The sequence below is a fragment of the Petaurus breviceps genome, unplaced genomic scaffold (assembly GCF_028583685.1).
Source record: "Petaurus breviceps papuanus isolate PSGF00001 unplaced genomic scaffold, PetGlider_PUasm1.0 90977, whole genome shotgun sequence".
NCBI classification, from domain to species: Eukaryota; Metazoa; Chordata; class Mammalia; order Diprotodontia; family Petauridae; genus Petaurus; species Petaurus breviceps.
This window is the reverse complement of record NW_027187391.1, coordinates 33,965,352-33,982,037: the sequence shown is the minus strand read 5'-3', so window position 1 is coordinate 33,982,037 and position 16,686 is coordinate 33,965,352. Positions and strand designations below refer to the sequence as shown.

Sequence of the window (16,686 nt, the reverse complement as noted above, 5' to 3'; positions counted from 1 at the left end):
TAAAGGAATATAAGGAAAAAAGACAAATTGCCAAAGATATTAGGAGGAAGAAAACTCAGTAATAAACTGTAAGCATGATTAGATAAATCAACAGGGAAGATATTAAATCAGAAGGGAAGATGCTCAGCAATACATCTAAATAAGTGCAAACATCTCTAAATAAATATTGCAAGTCAAAAGAAATTGAATCAACAACTAATGATTCAGAGAGACAAAAGACACCCAAGATTGTAAAAAAAAAAAAAAAGTCATGGAGCAGCAGTAGGATGTCCCTTAATCATTTAAGGGAGAAAAAGAATCATGAAAGCAAAATGTAAGCCCTGCCTAGCAGAAATGACTGGCAGAATAGGAAGAAAAAAAAAACAGCTTGAATCCAATGTTAAGTCTCTACAAAGATGTGAAAGAGAGAACAGTTAATTGGAAATACAAATATACAGAAGCAAAGGACCATCTGGAAGAAAAGAAACAAAAAGCAATCATACTGAAAGAAAACATGATCTTTATATGAGCAAAACTGAAGATATCAAAGACAGGATGCAAAGAAATGACTTAAGAACTGTGCTCTCACTGATATGAGTACTCTCCCAAGTGATGGAGCTCCCAATCTTTCCTTCTCATCCATAGTAACTCTTTTACATGTCCTCCTATAGATCCTCCATAGGTGGTCCCCCAACACATCAGAGGCGTTCCTATAGTTTTGATATCATCTGGATACTAGTGTAGCAGGTAGGATATCCATCAGCTACTCTTCACTCTCACTACATGACACTATGCTCACTACAGTTCAGTTTAAAGAGCCTGAATACCATTATGCAAGAAATAATACAAGAAAACTGCCTAGAACTTACAAAGTGCCAATAGAGAAAATTCACACATCCCCTCCAAATGTAGTCCTGTTGTCCCAACCAGGGATGGAGGAGGAGAGGGAAAGCTTCAGACTAATATACTTAATGAATATGGATGTAAAAAGTATTCTATTTTCTGACTCTGTGCCTTTTCATAGCCTGTTTCCTAGACCAGGAAGATACTATCTCCTTATTTTTGCTTTTTAGAATCCTTAGCTTCTCACCAGGCTTCACCTCATATGAGAGAATTTTCCTGATTCCCTTCTCCTATAATCATAAGTATTTTCCTCCACAACCTAAAATCCCTTTGCATGCATTTAGTATTCATGTATATCTATTAACCAATCAACAAGCATTTATTAACTGCCTGGGAAGTACCATTCCCCACACTCCCACTTCCATTCAGTTGTATATAAGCTCTTTGAGGATAGGGATTGTCCAGATCCTAACACAGTGTGCTGGTATATAGTAGTATATACTATATGATATATATATGTATATATATTACATATACATATAAGACTTGTTGAATTTAACTGAAGCAAGATACACCAAATTAGCAACTATTATTGGATAATTTATATGCATCTTTCATATTAAAATTGAAGTATACTTCTCTTTCACTCAGTAGGAAAAACATTTTCTCATTACTTTCTATAAATTATTTCTTCATGAAAAGGATCACTAATTCCATCACCAGCCTTCTCATGGTCAGCCTGTTTACCAAAACAAAACAAAACAAAACAAAACAAAAACCCTTCATGTAGCTAAGCTACTGGGAAAAGCTATTTCATTGGATCTCCAGAGTGCTGGATAGCATAAGGAATATATAATTGTCTTTAGGAATCTTAAATTTCAAAGACATATGAACCATAAATGGTGTAATGTACTATACTGCATACTCATTACCCACATGTGTATATATATATATATATATATATATATATATATATATATATATATATATATATATATATATATATATATATATATATATATATATATATATATATATATATATATATATATATATATAGACAGAGAGGCAGAGATAGATAGATAGATAGATGATAAAAAGACAGGTAGATAGATGTATACATGTACAATATAGGCATAGAGTATTTTATAGTTAGTTTTTGGTTTCTAATTTTAACTTTGGTAAATGGGAGATTGATAGCAATGTCAAAAGAAGAAAAAAAAAGGTCATGAAATCATTTGAAAAAAGCACACAGAGGAAAGAACAGAAAGAAGTTTAGACATGGGGGTGGCTAGGTGGCACAGTGAATAGCGCACTGGCCCTGGAGTCAGGAGGACCTGAGTCCAAATCCAGCCTCGGACACTTAACACCAAAAAATGTTGTAACCTTGGGCAAGTCATTTAACCCCAGTTGCCCTACCTTCCCCCTCAAAAAAAAAAAAGTTTGGACAATCAGAACAACTTTGAAACTAGTATGTTGAATTTATCATATGTTTTTTTAAAAGCAAGTTCTTTTTAATAAGAGATTCATGGTTTCACATATGCAATCCTCTTTCTGTTCTTTTTACATAGAAATGTTCATGATAGTGTCTTTCAAGTTGGAATAACAAAAATAAAAATCACTCTACTAAATATTGTGACTTAATTCAGTTAAGTAACTTCACCTTCCTGGACCTCTGAACAATGAGAGGGGTACACTAGAAGATCCCTAAAATCCCTTTTAGTTCTAAATTCTATGAACATATACATTGTAATTTAAAATTCCACTGGCACAAAGATCTATAAACCCATCTTTCCTTTGGCTGCATTATTTTTAATTTAATGCTATGCCAGCTATCAGTATTACCTGACTCAGTAAATAAGACAATGAACGGGATTATTTTGAAGTTAATTTTGGTCAATCACTGAGTGACTGGCTCTTAAGCTGAAAGTGTCCATGACTTATGGATATGGCTAATAACAGTGAGTGCCTCTGTGGTAAATCAAACACACTGAGTACTACTTGAAAATGGGATGAACCAGAATGATTTCCCGGATGTTATCAATAATGTTATCTACTAAGAGAGCCAACATATCTATTGTATCCAATACACATTGAAAAATAGCTGAGCTATGATCACTATACTCTTGTATTTTGATGGATCTGTGCTTTAATTGATATGGGTATTCTCCCAAGTGATGGAGATTCCAATCTTACCTTCTCATCCTGAGTAACTTTTATACAAGTCCTTCTATAGATTCTCCATAGGTGGTCCACCCAACACATCAGAGGCCTTCTTTTAGTTTTGATATCATATGAATACTAGCAGGTAGGATATTCAATTATGCTTCACTCTCACTATGTGATCTGCCCACCTCACTTGTTTCTCTGATGATATCCTTTACATCACTTTTTTGAGGCAATTCTTTATCGTTAACCTATTACGTCCTACCCTAACTGCCCATTGTCCTTTGGGTGACCTGCAAAAAGAATTCTTCCCAAACTGGGGTAGTCTATGACTCATGGTTATATAGTAACAGGAGAAGAATACTGTTGTTAAAAGAATTAGCCTTTGCTTCAGACAGATGCTTGGGGTCATTAAAAGCATTGCACAATTTCCTAAATGCCATCCAGCCCACTGGATTCCTTATTTATTGTCCATGCTCAAAGTCTGTCTGAGGTAGAAATACTGATGGACTTTTGGTTGTCTTATAAACTAAAATATCATAGTCTAGACAAGAATCATTCTTCATCTTTTTGTTTTGTTTTGCATTTTTACTAGTCGAACTCTTTTGAGCAACTATGTATCTTTGTAGTATATGTAGTGTTAATATAAGCACAATGTGATCTGTAAGGAAAAGCAACTAGAGAACCTCACCATCTTTAAGAAATTCTTCTTCCACTTGAACTCTATACTGGATATCCTTAGTGAGAGTACAAATTCCTCTGACAAGCCTATATCTTTAAATCAAATGTTTGCTGGCTGAGGGAGTTTCTGGGCTTCCTGTTGCAACAACTGATTGGTTAGACTTGCTTAGAAAATGGCAGTAATATGTCAAATTTTATTCTTTTATGCATCCCCTTCCCTTTTTTGGGAATCAACACATTGTTTAAATAGGTTCCACTTTTACATTTCTATGTAAAAAGAACAGAAAGAGGATTGCATATGTGAAACCATGAATCTCTTATTAAAAAGAACTTGCTTTTAAAAAACATATAATAAATTCAACATACTAGTTTCAAAGTTGTTCTGATTGTCTAAACTTCTTTTTTTTGGAGGGGGAAGGTAGGGCAACTGGGGGTTAAGTGATTTGCCCAAGGTCACATGGCAAATTATTTCGGTTCCATATTGTACCTCACTTTTATCCTTTCTTCTAAGTTGGTTTTGATTTCGATCATTTCTCTAACAAGCTTATGGACTGACTTTACACAGGCAGCTGGTTTGGAAATCATCACCCCATTAGTAATCAGCAATTTCTGATCCATTAGATTATAATAATTTTTTGGTGATCTTATTCAAGGCTCATTATGCTTCCAACTCTTGAATAAACTATTTGTTCAATATTGAGGTAGTGAATAGAGTAATCAGCCCATAGTCAGGACAACCTGGGTTTAAATCCTGCTTTTAATGATAATCGTGTGACAATGTGAAAATTACTTAATCTGAAATTCATTTTCCTTTTCTGTAAAATAGGAATAAAAATAGCCATAGAATCTACCTCAGAAGGTTATTGTGAGACTAAGATAATGTAAAGTACTTTGCAAATTTTAAAATGTCATATAGACATTAGCTATTATAAACATACATATCTATATCTATAAGTTTTAATAAGTTAAAAACACACCAAGACTTTTGGAATGCTCTGTGTTTGTATGTGTATGCACAAATATAAATGTATAAGTATAAAATATTTCTAAAAACAATTGACTTAGTTTTTTTCCCAAACTATGGCAGAAATATTAAGTAAAGGAATACAGTTATTTCTGTCTTTTCCAACCATATACAATACATATTTGGTTATATGACCTTAACATCTTGGACCAAGATAGTAATAAGACAGGGCTGCAGAGGAGGTATATTTACAAAAGGAATTGATTTCTCTGGCCAGTAACCAGAACCAAAATTTGCCACATCACAGCTCCATCATTTCTTGGCTTGTTTATAAACATTCCACACTTAAAAGGCTATTTCAGGTGTTGGACCTGAAAGGAATTCAGCTAAGCAGACCTTTCAGGTTAGCACAGATTCGTTCAAGTGCATGTAGTTATAATAACCTCATTTTTCGTAAGGCAGTTTCTAAGAAGGTGCCATTTTTCATCAATGCAAGTTTTCACACGAAGGTTGGATGACTGCTTGTTGGGGATTTTGTAGAGAAGACTCAGGCTTAAAGAGGCACTAGTTGGACTAGATGACCTCTAAAATCCCTTCCAAAGTTTATATGACTTTTTCAAAGCTACTAAATGCAGTCACAGAATTAAAGACTATGGAAATAGGTGTGACAGAACTGAAGAGTATTTACCTGTGCAATTAGGTCAGCGATTTCTGAGTAGCTATGGCATTTTTTCACATAAGAACGAGCCAAAAAGTCTTCTACTAGTCGTATTCCTATGCCATAACCCCTGTGAATGAGGTGCAGAAAATATGGGTAAATGTCAGAAATAGCATCTGGTCATTTAGAACGTTGTTAATTGTGTTTGAGAAATGTGATCATCTGTTGGTGTGCACATTGTGTAAATGCTATTTCCCTAGATTGCTGTTGTCATTTCAGACATTTCAGTCGTATCAGACTCTTCATGGCCCCATTTGGGGTTTTATTGGCAGAGATATTGGAATGGTTTGCCATTTCCTTCTCCAGCTCATTTTACAGATGAGGAAACTGAGGCAAACAGGGTTAAGTGACTTGCCCAGGGCCACATAGCTGGTAAGTGTCTGAGGCTGGATTTGAACTCATGAGAGTCTTACTGATTCTAAGCCCAGCTAGCTGCCCCTTTCCTGAATTAAGTTAAGTTTACTCAAAGTACATGATAGATACCTGCATATCAAGAGCATTTTTATGGCATGCAAGCATGATTGCATGGATTCATGAGGAAGCCCTGAAATAGAGTTAATTTCAGTGTTATTCACTACCCTATTGACTATTTTATTCATCCTTTAGAATTAGAGCAAAATAAGTATGTTTTTCTGTTAACAAGATATCTTATGTAATGTTCTTTATGAATCTTCAAATGCTAGTTATTATCACTACTAATAGGGATATCATTTATAACTTTAGTTCTATAAAAGAACGCAAATATTATGCAAGATTTGTAATTAAGCAAAGTAAAACAAGCTAGACAAGTAAAATTTATGTAATTTTTGTTGTGTACATTTTTTTCCAACCCTTAGAAAATAATTAGTGTTATAATGAAGGCAAAAGAAAAACTAACATAAGGTCCCTACATCTCAACACCAAAAGAGGCAACTTGGCATAAAAGAGGGTCAGCCTTGGAGTCAGGAAGGTCTGGGTTCAAATTCTACTTTTCTTATACATTTCTACTACGTGATCATGGGCAAATTGGTTTAGCTTTCAGCTTCCCAATCAACTCTCTATTACTGTATTGCCAAACTGCACTGGGGGAGAGTTTCCATACCGGGAGTTCAGTAAATTGATGCAATTGTAGTGCTTACCCACTCTTCCCCCTGCCAAATCTCATTAGCTGTGCTTTTTGTTTCTTCTAGGGATATGCATGCCTCATTAAGGATACAATCCAAAAAACTGTGTTAAACAAAATCAATCTGGAAAAATAAAAATAGCTTCTTAAATAAGAAAATAAAGACTGAAAATACACAAAGAAGTATGTTTTCAGGAAAAAATTCAATGATTCAGAAAAATGATCTTTCAGTCTCTTTTTATCAGTTTTTTTCTTGAAAAAATTATAACTGTTACAATAATTAGCTTGTATTGAGTCTATGAGAATTATAATTGTTCCTAATATCCACTTTTCTTCTCATCATCTTTAGGGAATTTGTTTTAAATAAGAAGTTCCTCAATTAGTCACAATTAGTCTCCAAGCCCCAAACTAAGAAAAATTTGTAATACTTAGCCAGAGTTTGAGTTCTCTACCTAACTTTACATTATACTTATCTTTAGTTAACCCCTAACCTTTTTGTGGTTGAATCAAAATTCAGTTTGCTGGAAATACTTGGGTAAGAAAACAACATTTTATGTTACTGTGTTTGTGGATAGGCATTAGTAAAGTAAATTGGGGAAAGAAATTACCTTTTCATCTGACTTCCTTAAGCCTGCAATGCCCATTGTCCCATAGGACAATGCCAAGGGCTGGCTCAAAATCTACATTTTTTACTACAGCTACCGGTAAGTCCTCCCTTTGTTTCATGTTTGCTCCAACCTCCCCTGTACAGATGGTCAGAATCTCTTTTCACCTGATTCTAAGACAGCTTCTCCATATCACACAATGGCTTTGATTGATTCAAGAAGGTATACAAAGGGGCAGCTAGGTGGCTCAGTGAATAGCGCACCAGCTTTGGAGTCAGGAGGATCTGAGTTCAAATCTGGCCTCAGACACTTAACACTAGCCATGTGACCTTGGACAAGTCAATTAACCCCAACTGCCCTCCAAAAAGCAAAAAAAAAAAAAGTGTACAAGCCCTTTTTACTCTCGGTTCTGATTGTGCTTTCTACCCCACTCTTACATAGATAAATCTCCTTAATCTTGACCTTTTATTTTCAAGGTGTACCAGTAGCCAATTGAATTGCTACCATGCTAGGCTACCTAACTTACCTAACTAAGAGGGCTTAACGCCAAGCTCTCCTAACCTGTATAAGCAGGAAGGCCTAAAAAGGTTTAAGGGTCATACTGACAGTCTCCTTGATATTGTTCTATAAACAAGAGATACAAAAACACATTAACTGCTTTCAGGCCCCAATTATTTGTGACTGAACTCTGTTCAAAAATCAGTGTTCTTTATATGACCTTTGTTTAACTGCTAATGAAATTATTTTGAGAATGTGGTTGAGATGGCTCAGGAGGAAAGAGTGAGGCTAGCGACTTTGCACAGCCCTCCCTCACTTAAATCCAATTCACTTGTATGCCATGGCATCACCTCCCTGATGTCATGATCCTCTTTGAGAATGAAGGACAAACAACAAAAACTGTGAAAGAGCTTTCTTACAAATGAAGATGGCCCTTGTTTTAAGAGGGGCAATCAAAAGAAGTTTTAATATAATTGTAGGAAATTATATGAAATCAAGAACAAGCATAAAAGTTGGACCTGTGATTTTACTGATATAGGGAAACCCCAAGGTAAGGAAATTTTAACCATTACATGTCAGTATTAAATTTGTGAACAAATATCTCCCTTTAATGACTTCTTCCAACAACATAAATGATGGTTTGGGGAACCTTGCTCTTCCTACTTTAAGAAGAGGGTCAGAGAAATGAAAGTCTTAGAAAAGAAACAGGAAATCTGATTTTTTTTAAAGGCAAGAGAAGCTGATAATTAATATACAATGCAGGAGAGTCCTTCACTTACATTTTATCTAGATAGTTGTTCACATCTTCATCCTTTTCATAGTCTTTGCACAGCTGGGCCACCAGAGCTCCATAGGTGAGTACAAAGAGATCTCTGTTCTGTCAAAAAAAAAAAAAAGGAAATGGCACTTATGCTATCGGGAAAACTAAGGACAAAATAGTTTAAACTTTGTCCTGCTTCCTACTGAATGGCACAACATTGTTTAATATTCAGAAGCAATGTGGTGTAGTTCATAGAGTGCCAAGCTTAGAATCAAACAGAATTGGGTTCAAATCTCACCTCTGACATTTACTTACTTGCAACCCGGGGCAAGTCATTTCAGTTCTCTGAAACTCAGATAACTCTCTACTAAGTCACAGATGGACCCATGATCTGGTTAGTGGATGGAGGTTCCACACCAGTTCTTTACCGTTACAAAAATCACAGGCTATCCACATACTTTATTTTTGAGCAACCATTGAGGAACACACATAAACAATCCTTCCTAAGGGGATAAAAGACTAATTTGGAGGGGGGCAGGGAGGAGGGGCAGGTAAATCAAAGCATATCTCATCAATGATTTCAATTATAAAAGTAGAGATGTGATCTCATAGAAATAGCTTTTAAAATTCTGAATTGAGGACAGGACCCTTCCATCACACATTATCAAGCATTTTCAAAAGCTGGCTCCCCAAGCCTTTATGTTGGATGGCACAGGCAGAGCAGATTGTACATGCTTGAAGGACTAGGCTTCTCTATTAACTAACCAGTTCCCTATTGCACTTACTAGTCAGGTAACCTTGGGCAAATCATTTAACCTCCATGGGAGTCAGTTTCCTTATTTGTAAAATGAAATGGTTGGATTAGACGAACTCTGAACCTGTAACTCTGTGATCCTAGCTATGGACAAATCACACAACTTCTGAGGCTCAGTTTTCTCACCTGATGGGAAGAATTTTATTACTTAATTCAGAGTAGTGTGATATAGTAAATAGAGCACTAAACGAGATCAGGCAGAGCTAGAACTAGGCTAGGTGGCTATGGCTTTTGTCTGAAGAGTTGGTATCTGGGAGCTCAGGAGAGATCTCTCACCTCCTGCAATTTCTAGCTTTCTTATCCTATCTCTTGAGCACCCACCAGGGTTCTGTTGCCATCACGTCCTTCTCCGACATGGGATGACTATCCCTGAGGAGTCAGATGGCCTGGGGACTCATGCTGTATGGGAGACCTGAATTTAGTGTGGGATTAATTCAGGAACCCAAAGCTGACTACCTCCTTCCCATCATAAATTCAACACTATACCTCCTTAGACCCATTCTTCTTTCTCCCTCCTTTTCCACTGTGCCCTCTGCCCTCCCTTTTTTTATTTTTATTTTTTGCCCTCCTTTTTGATAACCACTTCCCATTCATTCTAGATTTCTTCCATTTTCTAGTGCTCACCAAAAATCAAACTTTCTCTCCAGGATGCCACCTCACTTGATTCCCTCCCCAAAGATGACTGCTCCTTCTCCCATAACCCTAACAAACAGTCAGGAGCCACCAAAAGTCATTCCTCTGCACACAGTAAAGCAAAAACACATTCCCTGTACTCAAAGGTTACCTTCTAATGGGAGAGACAACAAGTAAATAACTATGTATTTACAACATACATGCAGGGTTAATGGAAGGTAATGGAAGGTGCTAGCAGTGGGAGTTAGAGGGGAACTGAAATATAGCTCCTGCAGGAGGAGGCTTGGAAAGGAGGCCAGGAGGCAGATGTGGAGATGGTGAACATTCCAGGCATGGAAGACAGCCAGTGAAAAGGTGTGGAATCAGGAGATAGAGGGGCCTGTAAGAGGGACAGTTCAGAGGCCAATTCATCTGGATGGCAGAGTGTATGGAGGCGAGTAAAGAGTAAGAAAACTGGAAAGGCAGGAAGGAGCCTCTTGGGGAGTGAAGGCCTTTAAATACCAGATGGAGGACTTTCTATTTGATCTGGTAAATGATAGGGAACTCCAGGAGATTATTGAGTAGGGGAGGTGACATAGGCAGGTATGCCATTTAGGAAAATCACTTTGGCAGCTGAGTGGGGGATGATTGGATCGGGGAGAGATGTGGAGCAGGGAGATAAATCAGAAAGCTCTTGTAATAGTAGAGGTGTGATGAGCCTGTGCTGATCAGCAGCTCTGTGAGTGGACCAAAGGGGGAACATACAAGAGATGTAAAAAGTCAGACATGACTTTGGTAACAGACTGTGTGTATTGTGTGAGTGGCAGGTGAGGAGTCGAGAAGGAAGCTGAGAAAATCAAGTTGATTGTATTCTGTATCGCTGCTGATCATTTTATATACTGCCTAGCCACGTTTCTTTGTTCTGAGTTAAGTTCAGAAGTTCAGCTTTCCTCTCTGAGTTAATTAGGTTTAGAAGTTCAGTTTTTCTGTGATTCATCGTTCTATTCTTGGGTCAAGGAAATCTGTTATCTCAAAGAATGCAGGTGGATTCCAGGGTCTCTGGTCTGTTATCTCTGACACTTGCTGTTATGGCTGTTATGGCTGTGACCCTAGCTCGCCATGCAGGTGGATTCCAGGGTCTCTGGTCTGTTATCTCTGCGACGCTGGCTGTTATGGCTGTTATGGCTGTGCCCCTAGCTCTCCATGCAGGTGGATTCCAGGGTCTCTGGTCTGTTACCTCTGCGACGCTGGCTGTTATGGCTGTTATGGCTGTGCCCCTAGCTCGCCATGCAGGTGGATTCCACCAATGAGTTTTCCAGAGTGACAGGATGGAAGAAGAGGTTGTTGCTAGCCCCCCGTTCCTAATTTCCACCGATCATTGTTCCTCATATCTATGATGCTACAAGCTTTGTAACTAATCACATTATTTTCCCCATTTATGATCACTACCTTCTTCTTTTTTTGGATGTTTCTTCCTTTGTCTGTAAAAATTATCTTCCTGCCCTGATTTGGGGTCTTTTTACTTGCTGAGGAACTAAAGACCCCTTTGATTGGTAATTGCTAGCCTCAGCAATAAATTGAAAGTGCTTGAGGAAAAAAAGTCTTTCCTTTATTTTGATTCTGACATTGGCATGATATAATGGGAAAGAAGTCTTGACTTCAGGTCAGCTGGCTCAGCCACTGAATAAGGCAAGTTACTTAACCTCTCTGAGCCTCAGTTTCCTCATTTATAAAATGAGAATACTACTAATAATTATATTACCTCCCTCTTGTGATGAAAAGTATTTTGTAAACCATTTAATATCATATAAATGTGAGCTATTGTTATTTTCTTCTATGACACAGAGATGATTGAACAAAACTCCCAGCTGAAGGAACCCTCTTCTGCTAATGCAAATCTACTCTTTCTCTGCAACTAGTCATGTTAAAGAACTACCCAGAGCACAGCCATAATTTCTCCCATATGGCATGAGTCCCCAGGCCATCTGGCTCCTCAGGGATAGTCATCCCATGTGGGAGAAGGACATGATGGCCACAGAACCCTGGTGGGTGCTCAAGGGACAGGATAAGAAAGCTAGAAATTGCAGGAGGTGAGAGATCCCTTTCAAGGTCCCAGAAATCAACCTTGGAACAAAAGTCCTGGCCACCTAGGCTAGTTCTAGCTCTGCCTGAACATTGAAGAACAATGATTTGTCCAGGGTCAAACAATCAGCATATGTCAGAGGTAGGACTACAAACCCAAGTTTTCCTAGATTTGAGGTCAGTTCTCTACCCACTACACTATGTTTCTTCACTAACAAGGCAATTCAGTAAATGAATATGCTTAAAATATTTAAAATGCGGAGTAGCCATGATCCAAACATAACAATCAAAAAATTTCCAACTGAAACAAATGGGTCAGCCTGGGGCTCTGCCAAGCCATAGCAGGGAGTGGGTTCTGGCCACTGAGGCCTGCAATGCAAACCCATCATAGAAGACAAAAAATGTTTTGAAATTGGAAACAAAATGTTCTGCCTACCATGGAATGTGCTGAAGCAGAGGATGAAATTGCTGGTAAATGCCAATCCTACAACATAAAAAGAAGCAAAAGTGAAGGAAGTAAAAAAATGACCAAGTACTGCATAGTTTTATGTTGCTGCTAATAGCCAAGGAAAAGGGATGTGTAACAAATATACAAGGAAAAAGATTGGACAAACATTCAATTAATACCCACATACCCTGGCTTTAGCTTTATGCCAATTTATATAATTTATACCAAAAATTATCAATTTATGTCAAATCATTTTCTCAAATCCTAATTAATAATTACAGTTTGGTGACTAATTATATATACATGCAAATGTATATATAATATATACACATATACATGTGTGTACATATAATACAAATGTGAATATATTTTATATAAGTATATATATACATTGTATATATATATACACATACACATATATGGTTTAACCTTTTAGATATCCATTCCTTTTTTTTTAAAGCACAAACTTTTATTTTAATTCCTTTTGGCAAAATTAGAGTCTATTTATGGAACCAAATTAGCAAGTTAACTACACATCACAATCAAATTTTTCATTTTTTAGGGACTATCTTTAGAAATATCTTTGTTTTCTGATGCAGGCAGAGCTCCATATTCTACACTATTACACTGGCTTCTTCTATGCTATTCCTTGTAACATCCCTATATAAAGTGACCCTTTCTCACTTAACCATAATGTACCTAGGCATGGCTTCTGTCTAAGCAGCTCATGCATGGTTTGGGGACCATAAATGGATGCATTCCAAGGGGTATTTAAGAGACAAGGAGTTGGAGGAAGGAAGCTCCTTATAAAAAACATTGTGAAGGTTCTTGGAATGTTAGCTTGTGATGGACAGAGTTCAGGGATAGAAAGCTTCTGCTTAGCAGAGGCTCAAAAGTAACGAGCCATATAAAGAATGAATGACAGTGATTCTAGCACTGGGTAATTCTCATTTTGTTTCAAAAGCAATTGAAAAAGAAAAACCAGCAATGGGGAACAAATGCAGTAAATTAGATCAGCCTTAAGTGGAAAGTAACCATATTTTATGAATAGTTTTAAATTATCAATTGACTAGAAAATGATAGCAATGATGTCAAGGTTGCAGGTTCAATCTAAATTTAGTTGGTTTTCATTCTGTCCTTTGATTATAAAGCACACCCTGAGTTATAGTCTTCTTTGGCAAATGAACAAACACTGTTGGGCATAACAGAGACTAGAAGAGAGAAATGTGGATCAATTGGCAACAAATTCAATCCTATTCCTTTGAAAACTCCTCAAAACACATTCCCCACTGGATAGTAGCTTGATCTTCAGCAGCTGCATAATGGATAAGAGAGTCGGATCTGAATTCAGGAAAACTGAGTTCAAATCCAACTTCAAACATCAGTTTTGTGACCTGAAGCAAGTCACTTAACCTGTGTCTGCCTCGTATGTAAAATGGGGAATAATACTAGCACCTACCTCTCAGGATTGTTGTGAGGATAAAATGAGATAATATTTGTAAGGCAATTTTTAAGCCATATAAATGCTAGTTATTATTTCCACAAAGGGAAGACAATATATTATCATCATTATTGATGGTTCTCTGATGCTTTGGGCTTCTTAGAAAAAAGTTATTTTAAGTCACATTCAATTAAGAGATATCGTCAAGCAACTTAATGACATTCACAACCAAAAGTATCATTGTTTTATTTTTTTTTAAATCTTTTGAATGCTGCATAAAATAGATATGAGCATCATTTAGTGTCATAAGAGGCTCTGCAAGTATTTTCAACAGTCATCTTAGAAGTCTGCAACAGCAATCCTAAGTGCCACCTGTTAAAATTAGTTCAGTTGCTGTCATCTTATTCACTGACCAGCATTTGCTGGCAGTGTGTTTGGGGATTAATAATCTAAAATGAGTTTTGAAATCTCTAACTTTTCTATCCCTAAAATTGCAATACCAGATTAAGAATTATATAGTAATACTTCCATCACCACTACCAGAACCTCAGCCCAAAGATTTTTTTAAAAGCTCAAGATTTTCTTTTAAATTACTCTGAATTTAGAGCAATTTTCTGAGAATATCACCACAAGCTGAATCATAGAAATGATCACTAAATTTAAGTATATTCAGAAATGTTCTTAATTCATGGACTTCAATGCCTACCTTTCTTATGCCAAAACTAATTCATACAACATTATCAAACAACTCATTAATCCTATTATAATTATAGAGTTACAAGTAAAATAAACTTGCCTTAGTGATTATTTCACAGTCCTTCTTAGGATGGTTCTAATTAGACAGAAAAATACATCCCCAAAATGTTTTATGAGATCTATCACTTCCTTGGAGTACTTTTAATGTTTGACCATAATTATAAATATCCCCAGAGGTGTCATACATATAGATTTCACTAAGCTATCTGTTGATAGATAAGCAATTTCAATTACTACTACTCTTTGGAACAACTTTTTGTTGTTGCTGTTTTAATCATCCCTGCAAATTGAGGTCGAGGTAAAGAAACCCTATTCTTGGAAAAATATATTGATATTTTTAGAAAAAAAAATCTTACTATTTTATGGTATTCTGGTCTTCTGTTTCCTGGGCGAGACATGGTACTTGACCAGTGAAGAATGGGATGATCAGTTTCTTTTCTTTTGCCTACAAGGTTGGAGGCCTTTCGGTCTTCCTTCACTCTAACGTATCTCAGCATTCAAAAAAGACTACGTCCAAACTCCCCACACTCTTGTTACTCTGTGTTCAATTGTGGAGGTGAAGTTTTGTGGACACAATTGAGTTCTAGCCCTAATAGCTTGATACAGATCAAATAACTGCCCCACCCACAAGGATGGATCTACAGACATAATAGCTGAATATCTCTGTGTGAAGTTAGAGCCAGCCGCACAGCTCAGCTCAGAGATACTGAGAATTCTTTTGCCTTAGGGAATATGTGAGTGGTATTCTGTTCTCATGCCAAGATTTTTTTTTTAAGTCACAAATAAACTTTCACAATCCAAGAGAAATCTCAATGTTGGCATTATAAACTCCTTGCATTGACTGTTCTATAAATTAGATAGACGCTATCATCAATTTACAGGTTCCAAGTCCTGGTTTTAAAACTGAAAAAAAAAATGTAGTTTTTGTAGCATAAGATATTTTTAAAAATTTATAATTACAGAATATAAAATAAAATATTTAAAAGATTTCAAATTAGGGGATGAAGAGGGAGGGCTATTTAGTGTTTAATAATGGCCCTTTAGATTTAGTGGTTATGTTTATTATATTCTGGTCACTTTTCTGTCTTAAACTTTTGAAGGATTTTAATTACTTGGAGGGTTCTGCTCTTCCTCCCTGAGGAAATTTGACTGAGAAATGCTTACTTAAAAACTGAATAAATATAGCAAGCTATTATCTCCCTTCAGTTATGGGGAACAAATTGACTGGTTGGGGAAGGTAAAACACCTTTTCCTTTCAAGTTCCTGATACTCTCCTTCATCAGAGCTTAGCCCCAGGTGAAGGGAAGAAGGAATTGGTCACCACTGCTAACCAAACTACCAATAATGTCCAAAGGGTAGATAGAGAAAGAGGACTGCCCTTACAAGTCTGACTAATAACACTCATATGTTTGTGAAAGGTGTTGGATGAGAAACAAAGAATTACCCTGCCCACAAATAAAATGTGCTTTCACTTTTTTTAGGAAGCAATCCAGATTGAGTGACTTGCCTAAGGGTCACATTAAGAATCTAAGGCTGAATCTGAACTCAGGTAGTCCTGACTCTAGGACAAGTGCTCTATCTGCTGTGCCATCTAGCTGTCCCAATGTGTTTTCAAAAAGATATATTGGGGTGGCTAGGTAGTGCAGTGAGTAAAAGCACTGGCCCCCAGGATCAGGAGGACCCAAGTTCAGTTCCGGCCTCAGACACAACACCCACACAAAAAAACTAGCTGCGTAACCTTGGGCAAGTTATTTAACCCCAATTGCCCTCCAAAAGGCAAAAAAAAAAAAGATGTTTTTAGATGAGCTGGCTTCCTTTCACAGTATGATGTTATGAAGGAATGAGTGAATTCTTTTATTGAAAATTAGTATCTACTAACCATTTTCTAAGCAGTGGAATATAATGAGAATAGTAATAGGTTCCTGCTCTCCAACAGAAAGGAGGAGACAAGACATATGGAAGATTTCAGCTACAAGTCAATGGAAAAGCCCCATTGTCCTTAGGATACAGAGGCAGAGCAAAAAGTGATATCTTTTCTTTAAAGTCATTTTCACTGATAAAATTATTATCAGTTTTAGAGGAAGAGAGATTTGATAGTACCAAGGGCTGTGGTATCAAGAACTTTCTTTTCAGGGTCTTTAGCAGCTATGGCCATAGGTCCTACAGGAGTAGTAGCTAGACTATATATTTCTATAGGGGTTGCTTCCCAAAATGGTG

The 16,686-nt window shown here is 36.8% G+C and overlaps 1 protein-coding gene across 2 annotated transcripts in view; it reads right to left on the bottom strand.

The window, feature by feature from the left end:
* Positions 1 to 15,074, bottom strand: part of TRAPPC3L (trafficking protein particle complex subunit 3L) — a 71,371-nt gene extending 56,297 nt beyond the window's left edge. The window contains exons 1-4 of one of the 2 annotated variants that reach the window (XM_069077371.1): positions 14,826 to 15,073; positions 12,261 to 12,308; positions 8,336 to 8,433; positions 5,322 to 5,421 (exon numbers count right to left, since the gene is read on the bottom strand). In XM_069077371.1, the coding sequence (XP_068933472.1) occupies positions 5,322 to 5,421; positions 8,336 to 8,433; positions 12,261 to 12,308; positions 14,826 to 14,966 (387 nt within the window). In that variant the 5' untranslated portion in view covers positions 14,967 to 15,073. Of the gene's footprint in view, positions 1 to 5,321; positions 5,422 to 8,335; positions 8,434 to 12,260; positions 12,309 to 14,825 lie in introns of both variants that reach the window. The other variant, XM_069077372.1, reaches the window with a different exon arrangement.
* Positions 15,075 to 16,686: the final 1,612 nt, after the last annotated feature.